This window comes from Carex rostrata, chromosome 2 (genome assembly GCF_964058835.1).
Source record: "Carex rostrata chromosome 2, lpCarRost1.2, whole genome shotgun sequence".
NCBI classification, from domain to species: domain Eukaryota; kingdom Viridiplantae; phylum Streptophyta; class Magnoliopsida; order Poales; family Cyperaceae; genus Carex; species Carex rostrata.
The window spans coordinates 15,968,313-15,988,368 of record NC_135919.1 but is presented as its reverse complement, the minus strand read 5'-3'; the positions used below and the strand labels follow the sequence as shown (position 1 = coordinate 15,988,368).

General features: G+C 35.7%; 4 protein-coding genes across 4 annotated transcripts; 3 read left to right on the top strand and 1 right to left on the bottom strand.

Moving 5' to 3' along the window:
* Positions 1-21: 21 nt before the first annotated feature.
* LOC144545364 (small ribosomal subunit protein eS19-like) lies at positions 22-1,975 on the top strand. The gene is made up of 4 exons (XM_078293965.1): positions 22-183; positions 965-1,055; positions 1,171-1,354; positions 1,705-1,975. The coding sequence occupies exons 1-4, from the start codon at positions 94-96 to the stop codon at positions 1,775-1,777; spliced, it is 438 nt and encodes a 145-aa protein (XP_078150091.1). The 5' UTR covers positions 22-93; the 3' UTR covers positions 1,778-1,975.
* A 1,342-nt stretch (positions 1,976-3,317) lies between these two features.
* LOC144550578 (heptahelical transmembrane protein 4-like) lies at positions 3,318-4,741 on the top strand. The gene is made up of 2 exons (XM_078298581.1): positions 3,318-3,625; positions 3,750-4,741. The coding sequence occupies exons 1-2, from the start codon at positions 3,369-3,371 to the stop codon at positions 4,558-4,560; spliced, it is 1,068 nt and encodes a 355-aa protein (XP_078154707.1). The 5' UTR covers positions 3,318-3,368; the 3' UTR covers positions 4,561-4,741.
* Positions 4,742-6,251: 1,510 nt separating this feature from the next.
* On the top strand, positions 6,252-7,777 carry LOC144550577 (heptahelical transmembrane protein 4-like). The gene is made up of 2 exons (XM_078298580.1): positions 6,252-6,592; positions 6,706-7,777. Exons 1-2 carry the CDS (start codon positions 6,336-6,338, stop codon positions 7,514-7,516), a joined length of 1,068 nt encoding a protein of 355 aa, XP_078154706.1. The 5' UTR covers positions 6,252-6,335; the 3' UTR covers positions 7,517-7,777.
* A 4,812-nt stretch (positions 7,778-12,589) lies between these two features.
* LOC144545505 (uncharacterized) lies at positions 12,590-18,469 on the bottom strand. Its single transcript, XM_078294075.1, has 8 exons — positions 17,755-18,469; positions 16,475-17,364; positions 15,912-16,221; positions 15,000-15,221; positions 14,146-14,319; positions 13,883-14,059; positions 13,464-13,577; positions 12,590-13,036 (listed from the first exon to the last, which is right to left on the bottom strand). The coding sequence occupies exons 1-8, from the start codon at positions 18,370-18,372 to the stop codon at positions 12,725-12,727; spliced, it is 2,817 nt and encodes a 938-aa protein (XP_078150201.1). The 5' UTR covers positions 18,373-18,469; the 3' UTR covers positions 12,590-12,724.
* Between the last annotated feature and the right edge of the window lie 1,587 nt (positions 18,470-20,056).

Sequence of the window (20,056 nt, the reverse complement as noted above, 5' to 3'; positions counted from 1 at the left end):
ATAATAAATAAAAGGGGAAGACGATCCTATTTGCGAACCCTCATAAACCCTAGCAACGTGCGCGCCGTTTCTCCTCAGCATCCGTCATTCGCCATGGCCATGGAGACGGGAAGAACGGTGAAGGATGTTTCGCCGCATGAGTTTGTCAAGGCATACGCTGCTCATCTCAAGCGCTCTGGAAAGGTTTGATTGCTCGAATTAATTTTTCGATTTTCTGGAAGAATAACCTAGAATTTGCGCATACAATTTGTCTATTGGTTCTTCACTTTCTATCGATTTCATGGAGATAGACTTGCGGTGGAACTTGTATTATAACTTCAGATCGGCTCTACTTGGTGACTAGATTTGCGGAGCATTTTAGGTTCCAGTCGTTGCTGTTGATGTAATTAGGCATAATCTGATCTCTCCTAAACATTTAAGTAAATTATATTTTCTAATTGCTTTACTAGTACCATTCCAGGCGTTTAGGATCGGTTATTTAGGGCTGATAATTTTCTGTCATTTTTTAAGGATTGCTTGATCTACTTGTGACATCTGGATATAATTATTAGATTATCCATTGTCTGTTAAGTTACTTCAGACAGGATTATAAACTTTGCTGTAGCTAAATGCTAGTAGATCAGGGAATGCACTTTCCACTGTTTTCTATTTTTTTGAACAACTACTGCCTTCATGCATTTCCCCCCTGGTTTCTCATAGTTGAACTCTAAAGATATTCTACGTTCATTTCTGAAATTTGTTTTAAACTTAATATAGGTAAAAACAACACCTTGAACTAAATTCTCTCTAAAATGCTCAATGCAGAAAATAAGAAATCCCTACCTTCAATATTGAAACTATGCCCTGTGTGTTGAGTTGTAATCAAATTTTGTTGATTGTTATTCCAATTTGTATAGTACCCAGAAATTAAACTTAATTGTTTACATTGGAAATTTGGAAATTTATACTGTCTATTTTGAAACAGATGGAGCTGCCTCACTGGACTGACATTGTGAAGACTGCTCGTTTCAAGGAGCTTGCGCCCTATGACCCCGACTGGTACTACATTAGAGCTGGTAGATTACTTATCCTTTATTTTTTGAAGTCATACTCTTCTTCTCATGGATTCATCATTACCTGTAATTGTAATTTGTAAATGAGCCATTAAAAATCTATTTATTTTTTCTATAGCATCAATGGCAAGAAAGATTTACATTAGGAATGGCATTGGTGTGGGTGGCTTCCAGAAGATATATGGAGGCCGTAGAAGGAATGGTGCCGCTCCTCCACACTTTTGCAAGAGCAGTGGGGCTGTTGCTCGCCACATCCTTCAGCAGTTGAAGGATATGGACATCATCGACATTGATCCCAAGGGGTAAGCATTCCTTACTTTTTTTCAGGAAATATATTATATTCTATAAAGTTCTGGTGGGAACATCCCTACACCTCCGATGTTGGATTCCAGAAATACTAGTTAGAAGATTGAGAAATATTTTTTTTATTTGATTTGCATGAATTAAGCCATACCCTTAATCCAACAAAATTATAAAATTCTCCGCTTATAATATTTTTATACAGTCTCCCAACCATTTTGCAAATTGTGTTAACATCATAACATGAAACCTTGACTAGTCAAATTGCAATTGGGGTGTATTATAATTCTATTTGTTGCTCCTTTGTTGTAATGTTAGTGGCAAGTAAGCATTTTTTTTTTACAAATTGCAGTGGAAGGATGCTTACTTCACAGGGCCGGCGTGATCTGGATCAAGTTGCTGGTCGTGTCCCTGTTGTCGCCTAAATTAGACTCTGAGAACTTGATATCTTATATTAGTTTCCTTAGAGAGAATTTGTGTTTTTTTTATTTGGCTTTACTTGAGTGATTCTGACTCTTTTGAGTGTGTTGCTTCATTTTTGCAGTTGTGGATTCTTTGTTTAACGCCAAAGTCTTTGTTTCTAAGATGCTATCGTCATGATTGTATGGTTACTTTGGTATTCACCATGTTCTCATAATTAGAGTTTTAGTCTCTGTATTTGGTTATGGGCGGCCAGATTTGTACAAAAAAAATGTACTTAACCGCTCTTGCATAGTTGCATAAGAAATATTTTGAATCTCTTAAACATTTGCAGCTTCACTTTACATGTAAGCAGTATTTCTTATAGTGAGGGAATCAGGCTGAGACCAAAGTTCTAAATAGTAACAAAACCAGAAAGACTTTGACCTTTAATTTGTGAAGTGAACAGTAGGGTTGCAAATGAATCGAACACTCAGTTTGAGTTTGGTATGAATTAATTTTGAATTAAGTTTGGTTTGAATTAATTTTGAATCAAATTTTGTACGAACTCAATCTCGAATCTTTTACGAACTTAATTACGACAAGGAAGAGTGATCATAGTTGCTGAAAGCGAGAGGTGAAAGTCGTCTAGGGTTTTAGAATTGAGAGCGAGGGTTATGAGTTATGACTGGGTTGCCTTATGTTTTAATTTTTAAGTTATCAGCGAACACAAGTCATCCGTGAAAATCAACCGTTCACGTTATTTTGAGATTCGAACTAGAATAATTCGCGAATTTATTTCGAATGAATCAGATTCAGTTTGAATTAATTTCGAACTATTTTGAATTGAATTTTTTACAAACTTTTTTGAATCAAATTTGAATTGAATCACGAAGTACAAATTTTTTGTGCAGCCCTAGTGAATAGCATTAAAACTTAAAATGAATTACAGATAGTATACTCGTTGAAATGACCAGGAACAGTAAGGTTTCATAATCATAACTAATATATATTGTCAATCCGGCATATTGTGAGACCATTTCAAAAAAGTAAACGGTATTTACTGTGTTGTCTGGTAATCTGGTTTGATTTTGTTTGGTTCAATGTTGGCGTGCTTGTCTCTTCTTAATAACTCAAATCTAATAAAACAAACGGTTCTTAATAACTCAAAATATCGCACGAAAGTCAAAATTGTAGTCTTATCAAACAAACGGTTCTTGATAACTCAAAACGTAAAATTTTCTCGGGTAATGTATGGTAGGAAAAGTTTGTCTAAAAGGCTGAGATTAGAATTTGGAGTAACATAAAAATAAAATTTAATTATCGAACAATATTAATTTAAACAGTTGACAACGTTAATGCAATGTGATAGCAATATTTATCAGTGTCTCGCAGTTGTTGGTCTTGTACTCAAATAGAATATGGGCAGCACATAACTCCTGACTAGTGACTGCGGACTTATTTTTCAGATTTAAGCCGTTGCCTCAAATAGACCATTGAAAAAGAGAGTAAATAAATAGCGCCAAACTCATATTGGAAAAGCAAATCTACAACTGCTTCTGACGCATAAAGCCAGAGAAACAAAACACCAACATTTCTCTTGCCTTAATTTTCTCAATGGAAACCGTTGCAACACTGGCGAAAACAACAATTTTGCTTAATCCCTTGATAGAAAAAGAGCAGGTCAAAAGGGAGGAGGAGCGCTCATGCAGTCATCAACACAAGCAGAAGCTGAGTTTGGTGAGTTACGAATCCTTGCCGGAGTTCCTCAAGCACAATGAGTTTGTAATTGGCTATTACCGATCAGAGTGGCCGCTAAAGGATGCATTCTTAAGTCTGTTTGCGGTTCACAACGAGACTTTAAACATCTGGACGTAAGTGCCCATAGATGGTTTATCACACACACACACACACACACACAGATATTTCATTATCGCCACTATATATATATTGTAATTGGAATGTAAACACAATCTAATTTGTGTTAATTAATTACAGACATTTGGTTGGGTTCTTCTTTTTCCTCTCTCTCACCCTCAGCGCAATTACAATGGACCCTATGAATGCTAACGCCATGAAGGCCACATCACAACAACCGGCCAACTCGACCAACACTTTCCTGCATACTAACAATCCAGTGGCATCAGTTCAACTGCCAATGGGTGCGACCACTGCCGACATGGGCCCGGCAACTGAGCTTGTTGCGAATATTTCTCGGTGGCCCTTCTATGCATACCTTTGTGGGGCGATGTTCTGCCTTCTAATGAGCAGCACATGCCACCTTTTATCATGCCACTCTAAGCATACATCATACATCATGCTTCGCCTCGACTATGCTGGCATCACCTCCCTCATAGTCACCTCATTTTATCCTCTAGTTTACTACTCTTTCGCTTGTTCCCCGTTCTTCCAAAGCCTATATATCACATCAATAACAGTATTTGGAGTCGCCGCAGTATTGGTATCCCTATTACCGGCATTCGAGAAACCTGAACTGAGGTGGGTCCGTGCTGGTCTATTCGCCAGCATGGGTCTGTCAGGCCTTGTACCAATAGTACACAAGACCATACTGTATGCTGACAAACCGGAGGCGTTGATCACTACTTGTTACGAGATGGTCATGGGGTTGTTTTATGCATCAGGCGTGGTGGTTTATACCACAAGGGCACCTGAGAGATGGATGCCCGGTAAATTTGACCTCGCGGGGCAAAGCCACCAGTTGTTTCACATTCTTGTTATTGCCGGTGCTTACACACATTATCTTGCGGGTTTGGTTTATGTCAGCTGGAGGGAGGTTGAAGGTTGTTGAACGGGCAAGCTAGGAAAGGGCTGTATAGTTTTGTTTGATTAATTTCTCGTCTACAGAGGTTGAATTCCAACTAGTGAAAGAAAATGATGGTCAAAGGACCACCTTCTTTGCTGTCTTATAATTAATGATGTAATTATTGGCGGTTAATAAATAATTTCATGCATGTGTAGCTTTTTTTTATTATCCCTGATTTCATGTTTCTTTTGTTTTTTGGTCTAAATGTGTCGTGTATCTTGGGTTTTTTCAGTAATAATAAAGTGTATAGCACCTAAATCACTAAAATCACTACTCTTGTACTATGATTTGAGACATTCAGCCTCTAATGCAGTTTGTGCAAGAAATGTGCTTTCCGAGGACATTATGTATATTTTTAAACTCTTTATTTTCTATCTTTCTTTTCAAGAAATACTCAAAATTGACATTTAGCGCACACCTCATTATATACGTCAATATAAATATTTTGACCACTTTATAAAATAAATTCCAAAAATCATAATTTAAAAAACATATTTTCCAAAAATCATTTAGTTAAACACGACAGAAGGTCTCTCGGCCACATTGTAGATATCATATTGGATCAAGTTGCACGCTGGTTGTGTGTCCCTGTTGTCGCCTAAATTAGACTCTGAGAGCTTGATATCTATATTAGTTTCCTTAGAGAGAATTTATTTGTGTGTGTGTTTTATTTGCTGAAGTTAAGAGCCTTTTGGTTTTACTAGAGCGATGCAGACTTTGTTGAAAATTGTGTTGCTTCATTTTTGCAGTTGTGGATTCTTTGTTTAACGCCAAAATCTTTGCATTTTCCTTTTTTTTTTTTTTTTGGGGGTTCTATATGCCAGTGACTTGAATTTTTCTGAGATGCTATATATCGTCATAATTGTATGGTTATTATGGTATTCGCCATGTACCCTGTTCATAGTTATCTTTTTAGTCTCTTTGTATTTGGTTAGCCAGACGTACGTGTAGAATTGTAAATAAAATGTACTCTACCGCTCTTGCATAAGAAACATTTTGAATCTTTCAAATTAACATTTTGCCCAATTTTTAATAGATTATAAAAAGCAGAAAGCCTACACCTTAGATTTGTTAAGTGAACAGCATTACAACTTCAAATCAATTCCAGATAGTGTACTCGTTGAAACGTAAAGCCAAGGTTTCATATAAATCATAAGTCATAACTAATATATATTGTCAATCCGTTATATAATTGGGAGAGTAGTCACATCTCAAAGTAGTAGACGAGGTTGACTTTATGTTTTTTTTTTTTTTTTTTTTTTTTTGGACATGATTGTCCCTTCTGGTAATGGTACCTTTAATTCGCATCGCACAAAAAGTTAAAATGTTAGTCATAATCAAACAAACGCGCGGTTCTTGATAACTCAAATCGTAAAATAAAAGTTTTCTTAAACGGCTGACATTTAAAATCAGATTTGATTGTCAAACAATCTTAATTTAAGGAGTTGACAATGTTAATACAATGTAATAGCAATATTTATCAGGTGTCTGGGTCTGGCAATTTTTGGTCTTGTTCTTAGCATGCGGCATCCAAGAATATCACCAGCACATGACTGCTGACTAGTGACTGGGACTTGTTCTTCAAATTTTAGCCGTTGCCTCAAATAGACCATTGGAAAAGAGGGTAAATAAATAGCGCCAAAATTCATAATGGAAAAGCAAAATCTACAACTACTACTAACTTGACGCATAAAGTCCAGACTCCAGAGAAACAAAATACCAACTGTTCGGTTAAATCTTCTCTTGCCTTAATTTTCTCAATGGAAACCGTTGCAACACTGGAGAAAACAACAATTTTGCTTAATCCCTTGATAGAAAAAGAGCAGGTCAAAAGGGAGGAGGAGCGCTCATGCAGTCATCAACACAAGCAGAAGCTGAGTTTAGTGAGTTACGAATCCTTGCCGGAGTTCCTCAAGCACAATGAGTTTGTAATCGACTATTACCGATCGGAGTGGCCGCTAAAGAATGCATTCTTAAGTCTGTTCGCGGTTCACAACGAGACTTTAAACATCTGGACGTAAGTGCCCATAGATGGCTAATCATATATATATATTTTTTTTCATTTATGGCTACTATATATTCAAGTAATTGGAATGTAAACACTATCTAATCTGTGTTAATTAATTACAGGCATCTGGTTGGGTTCTTCTTTTTCCTCTCTCTCACCCTTAGCGCAACAATAATAGACCCAATGAAGTCTAACGCCATAAAGGCCACATCACAACAACTGGCCAACTCGACCAACACTTTCCTGCATACTAACAATCCAGTGGCATCAATTCAACTGCTGATGGGTGTGGCCACTGCCGACATGGGCCCGGCAACTGAGCTTGTTGCAAATATTACTCGGTGGCCCTTCTATGCATATCTTTGTGGGGCCATGTTCTGCCTTCTAATGAGCAGCACATGCCACCTTTTATCATGCCACTCTAAGCACACATCATATGTTATGCTTCGCCTCGACTACGCTGGCATCACCTCCCTCATAGTCACCTCATTTTATCCTCTTGTCTACTATTCATTCGCTTGTTCCCCATTCTTCCAAAGCTTGTATATCACATCAATAACGGTATTTGGAGTCGCCGCCGTAATGGTATCTCTATTCCCGGCTTTTGAGAAACCAGAACTGAGGTGGGTCCGTGCAGGTCTATTCGCCAGCATGGGTCTGTCAGGCCTTGTACCAATAGTACACAAGACCATAATGTATGCTGATAAACCCGAGGCAGTGATCACTACTTGCTACGAGATGGTCATGGGGTTGTTTTACGCATCGGGTGTGGTGGTTTATGCGACAAGGGTGCCTGAGAGATGGATGCCCGGTAAGTTTGACCTCGCGGGGCAAAGCCACCAGCTGTTTCACATTCTTGTTATTGCGGGTGCTTACACGCATTACCTTGCCGGTTTGGTTTATGTCAGCTGGAGGGAGGTTGAAGGTTGTTGAACGAGGAAGGAATTGTATAATTTTATTTGATTAATTTCTCGTTTGCAGAGTTGAAATTCCAACGAGTTGAAGAAATCGGTGGTCAAAGGATCATCTTCTTTCATGTCTTATGATGATGTAACTATTTGCTGTTAATAAATAATTCATGTAATTTTCTTTTATTATTCCCGGTTCATGTTTCTTTTGTTTTTTGGTCTAAAATGTATTATATCTTGGGTTCTTTCAGTAATAAGAAAGTGTAAAGCACCTTGATTACTAAAATCACTATTCTTTTGTATGATTTCGTACTTTCAGGCTTTCAGCCTCTAATGCAGATTATACAAGAAATGTGCCTATTGACTTAATTTCCGATAGTACATTATTTTTTTCTATGTTTCTTTTCGAGAAATGGTCACAATTGACATTTAGTGCACCTCATTTTATACGTCCACATACTTTTTTTTCCACTTTATAAATAAGTTACCAAAAATCATAGAATTTTACAAAGACATATTTGTCTCATGAATAAATAAATCAACGGTCTAAATCCGATCTGGAATTGATTCGGATCCGAACCGGAACCAAGCTGGATTCGATTAATTCGGATAGAGTATAGTTTAAAATATATAACCGGTTAAATTATAAGTACAGTTATAAAATTAATAATTTAATATCCGACTTGGATTCGGACTGAAGCCGATGCTGTAATGGATAGGATATGGGTTTGATTTAATTATCTAACCCATAACCGAACCCGATCCGATAAACGTATAAATACTAGATAAAATGATAATATCATTTCTTTATAATTATTTAATATAAAAATATATATTAATAACTATGAAAAAACAATCATAGTATTTTTTTAATTTTTTGAATGAAATTTATTGCTCTTTTCGCAAATATCATTGAAATCAAATGTCACGTTCACTTTTTGCCTATAAATTTTTGAAACTAATTATTTTCTTTCTTGATCTCTTTATCTACCAGATATCTGCCTTTCTGCACGAAACATTGAAATTTAATGACCTCTTCACTGATTGAAATAAATTGATATTAATATTCTTTTCATGGATTTTTGGAGCCATAAAATTAAATCACAATCTCCAATATTTTACTTTCTAAAATTATCTCACCTTCAATATTTTAGAGCACATTTTAATTTATATTATAATGATATATTATGTGAGATGTTTAAATTATAATTATATTTAAATGTAAAGACCTTCTCAAATGCTTGTGAGTGACATATACCCGCTCCGGATCCGGATCCGATAATTTATAAACAAGTTATGAGTATCTATCTTTTCGGAACCGGAAGACTGGACCCGAAATATCTACAAATAGATCAAGATCTGCACCCGACCTGATTTAAAAATAATAAATATATAGATCGAAATTTCGAATCAAACACTTTTAGAATACGGATCCAAATATAATAATATCTAGACCCTACCCAACTCGATGGCACCTCTAAATAATAGCTGCGCACCATTTTTGACTGGTTGCCAGTTTATTATTTTTCAAAGATCAAATATATGTCACAGTTTCATTTTCTTTATTTTTAAAAATGTTAAGTTGTTTTCTAAATATTCATATACCCTGAATTGATCTTTAAACTTTAAAAGTAAGAACTTAATTAAACCTTATTAACTTCTCTATATGTTGGTCATTTAAGCATAACTAAGAAAATCAGTTATTGGATTATTTTGAGAGAAGTTTAAGCTAATCCATTTTATTTTTTGAGAATTTGAAAAAGAAGAAGAGAGTTTTGTTTTTTTTTTTTTATGGTACAAATTTGATTTCTAAAACAGTTCAAGGATCAAACAGAAATTTTTGTTTATTTTTCCCCAAATCCAACTCCAACTCCAACCAGAGGTAATATTTTCCAGAATGTGAACTCAAGAATACTTGAATTGAAACTCCAATTTTAATCTTTGACATATGAAATTATTATAAAAAAACAAATAAGAGTATGTTTTACGTTCATTTAAAAAAATATAGACTCTTTCTGACCTTTGTTGGTTTCTTTGACTTGGTCCAATGCGGCCGGCCCATATAGAAATGTCAATTTTGTCGGTATATGACTTGGGCCTAATTAATACAACCGAGTCTAACTTTTATCTGGCTACAGCCTACAGCGTATGAAAGAATGGATTCGCAGACTCAATTCAATCAGGCTAACTGACCTTGTAGGAAACGTTATGATTCAATTTTTAATGGAATTATATACAACTTTTCTGACTCTAGATACCAAAGAACTGTGATGTGGGTATTAATTTTTGTTCCCTCTTGTACGTCGAGGAGGATATACTAAATTACTAATAGTGGACTTGGAGAAATGTTGATATCATCATCAAGAAACTTCCTCAGTCAAATTCTTCAACCAGTTAAAGCCTATAAACACTTTCAGCCAGTCAAATTCTCAGTTATATCTCACGTGCTTATTTTGACAGAATAGGTTTCCCTTTCACGCTCATGATGGATTTAATTTTATGGTGGTGGATCAATCTCAAACTAAGGTTTGGAGAAATTCTCCTTTGTTCTTCTATTGGTTGCTAATGCAAATAAATGCTACATAACAAAAGTCAAATATACTAACAAATTAAGTCTTAATTTTTTTGCAACTGGTTTGGAGAAATTCTCCTTTGTTCTTCTATTGGTATCACCTAGCCTCTTTGTGAACTTAAAAACTTATCGGATTGGCTTCAAACGACAAATTCAAATTGTTGAAATTCATCTACCTTACGAGTGATCTACATGTGAAAATTTTAAATTTTCAAACTAATTTTATATAGAATCAAGTGGTAAAAAAAACATTAAAAAATAAATATATTAAATTTAATTTATAAAAATTCTAATTTTAACTGCTTGACTATATATTAAATTAATTCGAAAGTTTAAAATTTTTGCATGTAAACACATCACTCGTAAGGTATATGGATTTCAACGGTTTGAATTCATCGTTTGAAGCCAATCCGATAGATTTTAGAGTTGAGTTCACAAAAAATCTTAGTGAACTTCGTCAAATAATAATCTTCATTATGTTTTTCAGGAGAAAATCAAACTAGTTAAAAATGTATATAGGATTTAAAAAAAAATGAGAATCAAATTTTTCAAACGATTATTTTTGTTGAAGATAATTGGCTCGACTCAATTTTAATAGAGGAGGGTTCCAATACCTCATATTTTATGTCTTCGTTTTAAAAGTCCAAACTATTGATCCAAACCACTCAACATGATATCCATACTAAAATATGCTTGGAGATGAAATTTTATAAAAAATTTTACTATTTTTTTAAGATGGGTAGACTTCGTCAAATAATAATCTTCATTATGTTTTTCAGGAGAAAATCAAACTAGTTAAAAATGTATATAGGATTTTGAAAAAATGAGAATCAAATTTTTTGAACGATTATTTTTGTTGAAGACAATTGGCTCAACTCAATTTTAATAGAGGAGGGTTCCAATACCTCATATTTTATATCTTCAATTTCAAAGTTCAAACTGTTGATTCGAATCACTCAACATGATATCCATACTAAAATATGCTTGGAGATGAAATTTTATAATTTTTGAATTTTTTTTTACTATTTTTTAAGATAGGTACAAAATCACTATTTCTAGACTGTTCAAAAAACAGTGATTTTCTACTCATCTTAAAAAATAGTAAAAAAATTCTAAAATTTCATCCTTAAGTATATTTTAATATGAATATTATGTTGAGTAGTTAAGATTAATGGGTTTGAATTTTAAAAACGAAAATATGAAATATAAGATATGATGAGGTATTGAACCCTCCTCATTTTAACATCATTTTCAATCCGACTACTACTACGGGTTGGACTTTTATAACCAATTGCAGCAAATTTGCAAATGTCAGTTTTTGCTTTCTATCTTCTTTATATGTACACACACCTTTCGTTTTTGTTGTCATATTGTTTAAGCTTCTAATTTGATATATGATATGTATTAAGACTTAAGAGTTATAACGGATTTTAAAATGAGTTTGACTACAATAAGAAAGATAATATGGGTTTTAAAAGAATACTAAAAAGGACAAATTGAAATATTTTACTTGGTCTGGCTGACAAGTTGTTCTGATACCCTTTCTTCACTACTATTGGTCGGTATCGGCATTTCCCCGATGAATTGATACATTAGCTACTGATACTTGCAAATAACATATATTTTTGGTTAAAAAAATTATTGTGTTTGTGATTTTTAAATAGGTATGTACTTGTTGAAGACGTGCAACGTTCGATTTATTCGTGGCGAAATATTGTTCTTAATAATATCCATAATTTTTGGGAATCAGTTTTCAGATTAAATTTCAGTAACTAATTATTAGTAAGCTTATAGTATTAGGTTCCGATGATGTGTCATGTTTACGGCTATATAAACCTTTTTAGTATTTTTTACAGATTTAAATTTCAGATAATTTGTTGATGAATTTCATAGTGATGCATTGAGATTTGATAGTGTTTATATTTGTGTGATAACTTGTTTTGTGATGATTAAGATTAAAGATTATGAAAATAAAAAAAATATGCATTGTTTTTATTTATTAACAAAAATCGTATATTGGTTGTCCTTGTTAATTCACTGGTATGTAATGTTTAATCAAAGTCGGATTTTTAACAAAATTAGGATCGAATATAAGGCCGACTCTGATGAAACCATGATATAACCGATCCTGATTCTCAACTATGAGGATCAGATTTTTTTTGTAATATCCAACCCATATTCTGACCTACAAGTATTGGGTTTTTTAGGAATATCCCACCCTGATTCTAACCTATCAGAGTCGGATTTTTAGTAGTATCCACCTTTACCTTCTTTTTTTTTTTTTTTGCAAAAATTTCTTGCCACATTTGAAATTATTTTTAGATGACTACCAGATTCAGTTGACATGTAGTTCAACTATGAATTCATCCATTACAATTTTACGATAATAAAAGGTATTCGCTTGATTATTTACTATTTAGAATGTAGAAGAAGAAGAAGATAATCTTAGAAAATCAATTCAAGGCCAGTTTATTTAGTATTTGACATTTTAAAAGTGAAAAACAATTAAGTAATTAGAAAGATTAATTGATAAAACTATCTTCAATTAGAGAGTGGCAATTGGTAAAACTATTGTTAAAATCACTGAAATATGAACACTTTGTGCAGAGTGCAGACTTGGAAAAATCATGGAGGACGCGCCCCACCCCGATTCCACCACTATCACTCACCATCTTTCCATATATCATGCAAAAGCTGATACCGAATTGCATGGGTACGGTAATTCTTTTTTACCCCAGTAAGACGAGCAGACGAGCCATCAATAACAGAGGTCAAGGGGGAATTTAGTTCCTCAAGCTCATCATCGCTCGTGTTAGATTTTTTAACCACAGGAGTACCACTTCTTGCAGTTTGTGTACTTTGGACATCTCCAATGATACTCTCTATCAGCGCAACTGAAGGATGAGCATATGCCACGGGTCCCACATTGTAGGGGATCTGCCTCACTCCAACCTCTCCGCTCTCCAAATGGTCCTAAGAATTAGCAAACATTCAACAATTACTGCAAAATAGTTGATATTTGAGTGTTATATAAAAATTGCAACTGATATAGTTGGCACTTCAATTTAAGCCTTTTTTTGGCAAATTATACCTGATCAATGTTAAAAGTATATTGAAGCTCCGATTGTCCTAAATTTAACCCTACTTGAGTCAATTTAACCGTGACTTCACATCTAAATGCCAAAAAAGGAAAGTTTAAACAAAAAGAAAAGAACAACAAAATTTGGCACTGGACTCAAGTGCCTGAAATTTTAGATTGCAATTGCCAATTTATATTTAAAAAGAGGAAAATAACACAGGAATTGAAAATATTGAAACACATAAATACCCTAAAATTTTAATTGATCAGATCTTAATAAAAAGAAAGAATTAAATTGTGCATAGCTTAATAGAAACTAACCTTCGATTCCAGTGCCACAAGAATATTCTCTGATATCGGCTCTGGACAAAATTCATCCGTTACAAATCCGTCAAGTACCCGCTTGATAATGGACGAACTAAATGTTGGACATACCTTTTCAAATAGAAAAAGAAGTTCACATGTTGTTAAAGCAGTGACATTTTGGTTAAATTAATATCAATATTCTTCAATTCAGAAATTTCTGGCCTCCAATTATATACAGTATTATTGTCTCAAATTTTGTGCATGTGTTTTCCCAGAAATTGAATTCAACAACATGAGGGGCCATAATAAACTAATCTGATACAAGTCTAACCTTTTACAGTAACTTGTTAATTAAAATCAGATTAATTGTAAGAAAAAAAAGATACGAAAGAAACACACACAAAAAAAGTGAAGCTGAGGGTTTTGGGCTTTACCTCTTTTCTAACAGAGGTCTCCAAAAGCATATCTTTTGGTAGCATAAGTAGATCACTAAGTGCATTCAGAAGGCGGAACGGTACAAATTGTGATGATCCAGCTATTGCATTTGCATCTTCAGGCTCGTCAGTATCCATACCAAACAAGTCCGTCAGCCATCTTGACCAGCTCCCAATCTACATTGAATATAAATAAAGAATTACAATACACTATTAGCTGGTGAAAATTAAGAATTTCAAAGATACTATGCAAGTTGACTTACAGCATTTTTTAATTGGACACCAGCACCAAAACTTGATTTGCCATGTGGGATGGGGAGCACCTTTGGATCAGTTATTGGGTCAGACATCGGATCAGTGGGGACTTCATCATCCGATTCACGTAAGAGAGCATTGAGCATGGCAGCATCCAATCTTACAACGCACTGTTCCATTACCTGGCAAAAGAAAGTAAAACAAACATACATGATCCAAAATTTAAATGGAGTAAAAGTTAATATTGAAGTAACTCCTGGAAGTTCGTTAGGAATATAGATTAATGTAACCTATTAGATTAATATAAGTAAGATTAAAAGGTTAGTCTGGCCACAAATGATATTGAACTTGACCTGTACAGTGGAGTAGTGGTTTGCACCAAATGGTCCCCAAAATAAGCATAATTAAACCTCAAGTAACCCTCAGCGGTACAACTATGCTTCCATTCAGCACAATGCCTAATCAAACCCAAAATTATGTATTTTCTCTAGGTCATGCTTCAAATTTAACCCAATTTACTGCCAATATATCCCGTAATGTGCAACTAAGTACCAAAGAAGCCAAGGAAAAATTAGAAAAAAAATGATAATTAAGAGTTCAATTGATTTGTACCATCCTGACCACTAAGACGAGTAAAGCGGGCCAGAATGTATTTTTTTACTATATTCAAGTCACCAAAACTTAGTGCCAGCCATTTAATGTTTTACAATTCGGGCATTTCTTTTTGGACTTCCTCAAGTCATATCATCTTGGGTTTTAAAAAAGACTATACAAAACTCAACACTCAATCAGCATCGTTTGGAATAAATTGGGATCAACCAGAACCATACCAGTAATAACTGAACAAACCAGGCTTACTTACCAGTCGTCCTAGCACAGGCAAACAGCCACACTCATGGCCGCATGCTCGAACGGGACACAGCTTTTCGGAGGCATCTTTGAAAGCCTTTTTCCATATATCAATGGAGAGGTTGGCTTGTTGCTGGTCCCCAACGATCGTCACCTTCCCATATATTCTTTTGTTAGAAGACGCTTTCCTTCCCTCGGTGCCTTTTTTTGCTGACTGCATGTGCGGTGTGAATGTCTAACCCACAAAAAATTAAACATGTTACTTTTGTTGGCAGTATACTGTCTTGCATGTGTTATTCCAAGTTTTGTATTGTTATGACATTTTCATATTGCATTATGTTGTATGAAATGTATTGTTGCATTACAACATTAGCAAGTGATTGCAATTCTGTTTGTTAACAATAAAGTGCGATAATAAAAAAATTAGGGAAATTTGGTGCCGCACTATAGAGCTGCTGATACTAGCCCTAACTGGTATAGTTTATTATAACTACATGGAACCAACAAGTGGTCAAATTTGCAAATATTAAGCCCTTTAACCATTCATTGTGCAATAAAGCTTGCTTTCTGCAAACCAAAATATGCATTATTTAAGACCCATTTTAGCACAATGACATTTCCATTTTTCAAAATTGAAATTAAGCCTTGATTAGAAAAAATTTGTATCACAGCAACTATTGTGAAATTTGTCTTAACTTGACCAACTATGCCTTGATGGAACCTCAATGTGCAATTACACAGCTAACAACCCGAGGTATTTGGACAAAAGATCAGTATAACCTAGTATGAGTACCATATTTGCCAGACTAGATAATTTAATTCTATCAAAGGACCTGAAAACGAAGCAGCTAAATGAAGCTCAGCCCATTGGTAGGTCCTTTGATAAAAATCAAGTACAATTTCTCGAAACCATGGGCCCACATACCTGCCACCAAATAGACTCCAATATACGGGAGAAGATCCACGATTCAGTCTTGCCAAGAGCTGACAGGATCGTGGCGGGGTTTGCCCAATGCTCCAGCTCCTCATTGAAAAGCAGCTTCCCTCTCTTCCTGTAAACGGATTCCCATAGGGTTGCTGTTTTCTTCTTCGCTGCTGACCCAGATATGTTGCTGCTTTTTGCCTCTGCTGACTCGGATGCGCTACTACTAGCCAGTTCAATTATGTCCGACTGTTTCATTGTTTGGCTTATGATTACCCTTAGAACTGCCGTGTTTGATAGCCAGTAAACCAACCTTACAAAAAAAGATAAAAGTGAATTGTTAGTACCAGCAAGCATTACAATGTCAGATTTAATTCAATTTCTTGGCTTTGCCGTGTACTGAAAATTGTACAGTCGAGGATGCATTGAGGCCAACTTGGGGATTAAATTCAGTCTTATTGCAGAAGAGGATTAAGGCAGGATAATTGGGCAAGGTTCTATTAATTGCAAAGTTTAGGGTTAATTGTTGATCAACTAAAAAATATCTGATACAAGAATATAGATACCTTGGTACATCATTTCCGCATGACCTCGCGACTAAGACCAGAGCTGAAGATATACTCCTGGCAGCCTTTGCCCGCCTTTCCTTTGACCAATTTTTTAACGCATGTATGTAAAGCCGCGCTAGTCTCCTGGCAGGTGTGTGCATCTTGTGTGCTGATCTGGCATGCTCTGGTACAATAGAATACAGTCCTATTTCAACAGCAGCTGCATCCCTCAACTCTCCTTCCAATAACTCCACTCGTGCCTCAAGCTCCCGTACTTTCTCAGCATTTCGAGTTGCTTTGGAAGTGATTTTTATGGGCTTATGTGGGCTATCATTGTCAATTCCATCTGCATCATCATCCATGGCAGGGTTGGGGATAGAGTTATCTCGCATATCCACTCCTTTCACTTCCTCGGTTGCTGTGTTAGGGTTAGGGATTGGCTCTATAGGAGGTTTTACCGGAGTTAGCCTAAGGTTTATGGCCACATCGCTACTTAAAGTGCTATATGCACGTTCACCAAAAAGGCGCCGGGGATTGGTACCTGTACCGGTTGTTCCTGTACCAGCCATGCCAAATGCAAACGACATTTTCCGGTTGGTTTGTGAGAAACGAGGAGGCCGTGTAGGTAGAGCTGCTTGACTTTGAGTTTGACTTGGTACTTCTATTGGTGGAGGTAACTCTTCAGTTTTGTGTTTCTCCATTTGAACAGCATCCTTAACAATACCTCTGAGTTTGAATGCATTTGATGCCGAGTTTCTACTGCGGACCTCATAAATCTCCTTGTCATGTGGTTTGATCTCTTCTTTCAGAGTCTCGCCATTGGTTAATGGATCTTCCCGCATCGTGGTACTGGGTCTACTGATATGTTCGGTCTCAAAGTCACTGCCTCCATTTAACTCCTTTTGTCCCTGATAAAAGAGAGTTATATAGCATCGAACCACTTGTGCGGTTTTCAATAAACAAACATACCTAAGCCTAGGATATTCATGTACAATTTAATTGTGCCTAAAAGATTTTCTTGACAATCAAAAGGGAAAAAGCGCACTGCAGGAATGAAGATCCCATACAAGCCTACAATATTAGTTTGGTATCTAGCAGCTTGCACAGCACTAGTGAAAAACCAGTTTGTTACGGTAATTGTACAGTAATATACTTTTTAAACTAAGACAGCCTTTAAGATTCTAGTATAAATAAGATACTACATTCAACAGAAATAAATTTATATACAGACCAAGAAATGTTTCTTTTATCTGAAGGTTGGTAGGTGATTAATCAAGATATAATGTTAAGTATCATACCTCATTATTGGCAACAGAAGAATGTGAAGATTCTCTATCTGCCTCATCATCTGTGAAATTTATGATCTCAGCCTCACTCTCTGTCTCATACTCCGTTGCAGATTCCTTCTCTATCATTGACCCGGTAGTGTTGCCACCAGACCTGTCTGGATCCAGTGGCTGGATTTTCACAGACAACAATGGTATTGTACCACTCTTACTCTTCTTATTGATGATCTGTACGGTCAAGCTTAGTGGGTCCTTCAATATACCGTGCTCTGCCAAGTCAACAAAACCCGACCCGATGAGATGTCCCTTTGACTTCTCTTTCTTCAGCTCATATAGATTAAACTCAAGCGGGTTCCTCTCAAGACCCGTACCGGTATAGTTACCGGTACTGTCCTTTGTGAATGCAACTTGGAGCATAAACGACTCATTGAATTCAATCCTGCCATCCAGTGGGCTTGCCGGGTGTGTGGAACCCGAGTTCCCTGATCCGTTTTCCCAGTGAAGAACGACAGAACGTACATTTTTCAAGGACTTGGAAGGAGGCCATGGCTTCATTTCTTGAATGTTTATTAGGTAGTTGACATGGATTGCCGAGCTAAATCTTTTGGTTTTTGAGCGGAGGCCAAGCATTGTTGTTGCGTTTCTCTGAGGCAATTCGACAAACAGATTTCGAGCATGAATATGTTCGATGTTGAGAAAATTGGAGAAGGGAGAAGTCCACGGCTGGAACAATGAGATGGAGAGAGTATATCTGGTAAATGGTAGTAATAGGATGCAACTCATGTGGGCACCACATAACAACGCTACCCGAAGTTATTTTTTTAAATGATATAAAATTTCCATTTTGATGGTAAAAATAATATTAAATATTAATCGAGTTTCAGAACAGAACATATTTGTGCCGTTCGGCAAGGTCTCCTTTTAAGCCTTCTTAAGACAAAAGAAGTCTTATTTAGCTTTCTTAGCCACTTAATCTTGCCGAATATCGGTTTCTTAACTCGGATTAAGATAACATCCTTTAGTCTCCTTTTGCCTGGATCTTAATCCCTTGTCCATTCCTTAAGGCAACTTTCTCTTCCTTTAGCTTCCTTTAGCTATCTTAATCATTTGCCACTTTCTTTAGCTTACTGAACAACTCTTCCTTAGAGTGGATTATTATTTAATCTACCATGTATTGCCGAACAGCCCCATGAAATTTGAACTTGTTCTTTTGGAGAGTGATTATGTGTGCTCTTAGTAAACATTGCCTTTTGTAAGTTAACTATGTTTCTTTAATGAGAAAATGTTTCTATCCACGGTGTTCTATTCACGGTTTGTCCACAGAGACTTAATTGAATAAGAAAATTCTCCACACTAACGGCTTTTTAAACTAAATTTAACGGTTCGAACCTTCCCAATCAGCTTTTATTTCCTCAATCTCTTCTTTCGTCTCTGTTTTATTTTCCTATCTAATTAACCCTATCGCTGCACAAACTCAAGCTTGTCGGAACCCTATACGGCACCGATGTCGGCAGCTCCGATAGATAGATAAGAGAAAGAGATCGCGGCCGCTCAGCACATCGTGAAGACCTTATCGATCTTCACCATCTAGATTCCCCAATCAAACCTGAGCTCTAGAAATATGAGATATGGTTTCTCTCTTATCTTCGCTCCTTTTGTTGAGATGATTTAAAAGAAGATCGAAGAGAGGAAATTATTTAGATTTCCAAAGCTATTTATACTGATTTAGGTGAGTAAGTTTTATTGGAGAAGGGAATCGTTCTAGCTTCTTTCGTTGCCTCGTCACCTCTCAAGATAATTAAATCTAGTTCTTTTCTCTTTTGATCAAACTGATCTTGAATTTTGATTTTCTTAATTAATGCATAGATGACAAATGAAGAGGAGCAGCAGCCTCAATCGTTGATTTTCCTTCATCAATTCATTGTCTGTTTTTATCTTTGCTCTTCACGAATTTTCAAGTTTGATGGGATTGGAGATCTGTTTATAATCTTCTATGGTAAAAAGTTTTCTTTCCAATTAAATAAGGATAGTATTTACGTAGAGTACTTTTTAACTGATGTATCGATTTGCATAGTCTAGATTGGAATGGGTCAAAATTTTCCTGTTGTGGAGCATTAGTTGGATTTTGTTTTTGTCATGAACAATTTTGTAGACATATATTGGTTTGTCACGATCTGATCTGGTTTTCTAACGGTGTTGAGATGGCAAGCTATATCGCTACCGATTCGTTGTTTTTGGTTGATCTTGATCAGATCTAGTAATATTTTGAGTCTGATCTAATTTGATCTAATATGTTAGCCGTCGATCTGATCTG

Excerpts from the sequence above, each read along its gene's own strand:
- LOC144545505 (XM_078294075.1), bottom strand. The coding sequence starts at position 18,372 with ATGCTTGGCCTCCGCTCAAAAACCAAAAGATTTAGCTCGGCAATCCAT. Across the intron at positions 16,222-16,474 it reads TGCGGAAATGATGTACCAAG|GTTGGTTTACTGGCTATCAA; the intron begins GTATCTATATTC and ends TTTTTTTGTAAG. Across the intron at positions 14,060-14,145 it reads GTGTCCAATTAAAAAATGCT|ATTGGGAGCTGGTCAAGATG; the intron begins GTAAGTCAACTT and ends TATTCAATGTAG.
- LOC144550577 (XM_078298580.1), top strand. The coding sequence starts at position 6,336 with ATGGAAACCGTTGCAACACTGGAGAAAACAACAATTTTGCTTAATCCC. Across the intron at positions 6,593-6,705 it reads GAGACTTTAAACATCTGGAC|GCATCTGGTTGGGTTCTTCT; the intron begins GTAAGTGCCCAT and ends AATTAATTACAG.
- LOC144550578 (XM_078298581.1), top strand. The coding sequence starts at position 3,369 with ATGGAAACCGTTGCAACACTGGCGAAAACAACAATTTTGCTTAATCCC. Across the intron at positions 3,626-3,749 it reads GAGACTTTAAACATCTGGAC|ACATTTGGTTGGGTTCTTCT; the intron begins GTAAGTGCCCAT and ends AATTAATTACAG.
- LOC144545364 (XM_078293965.1), top strand. The coding sequence starts at position 94 with ATGGCCATGGAGACGGGAAGAACGGTGAAGGATGTTTCGCCGCATGAG. Across the intron at positions 184-964 it reads ATCTCAAGCGCTCTGGAAAG|ATGGAGCTGCCTCACTGGAC; the intron begins GTTTGATTGCTC and ends ATTTTGAAACAG. Across the intron at positions 1,056-1,170 it reads CTGGTACTACATTAGAGCTG|CATCAATGGCAAGAAAGATT; the intron begins GTAGATTACTTA and ends TTTTTTCTATAG.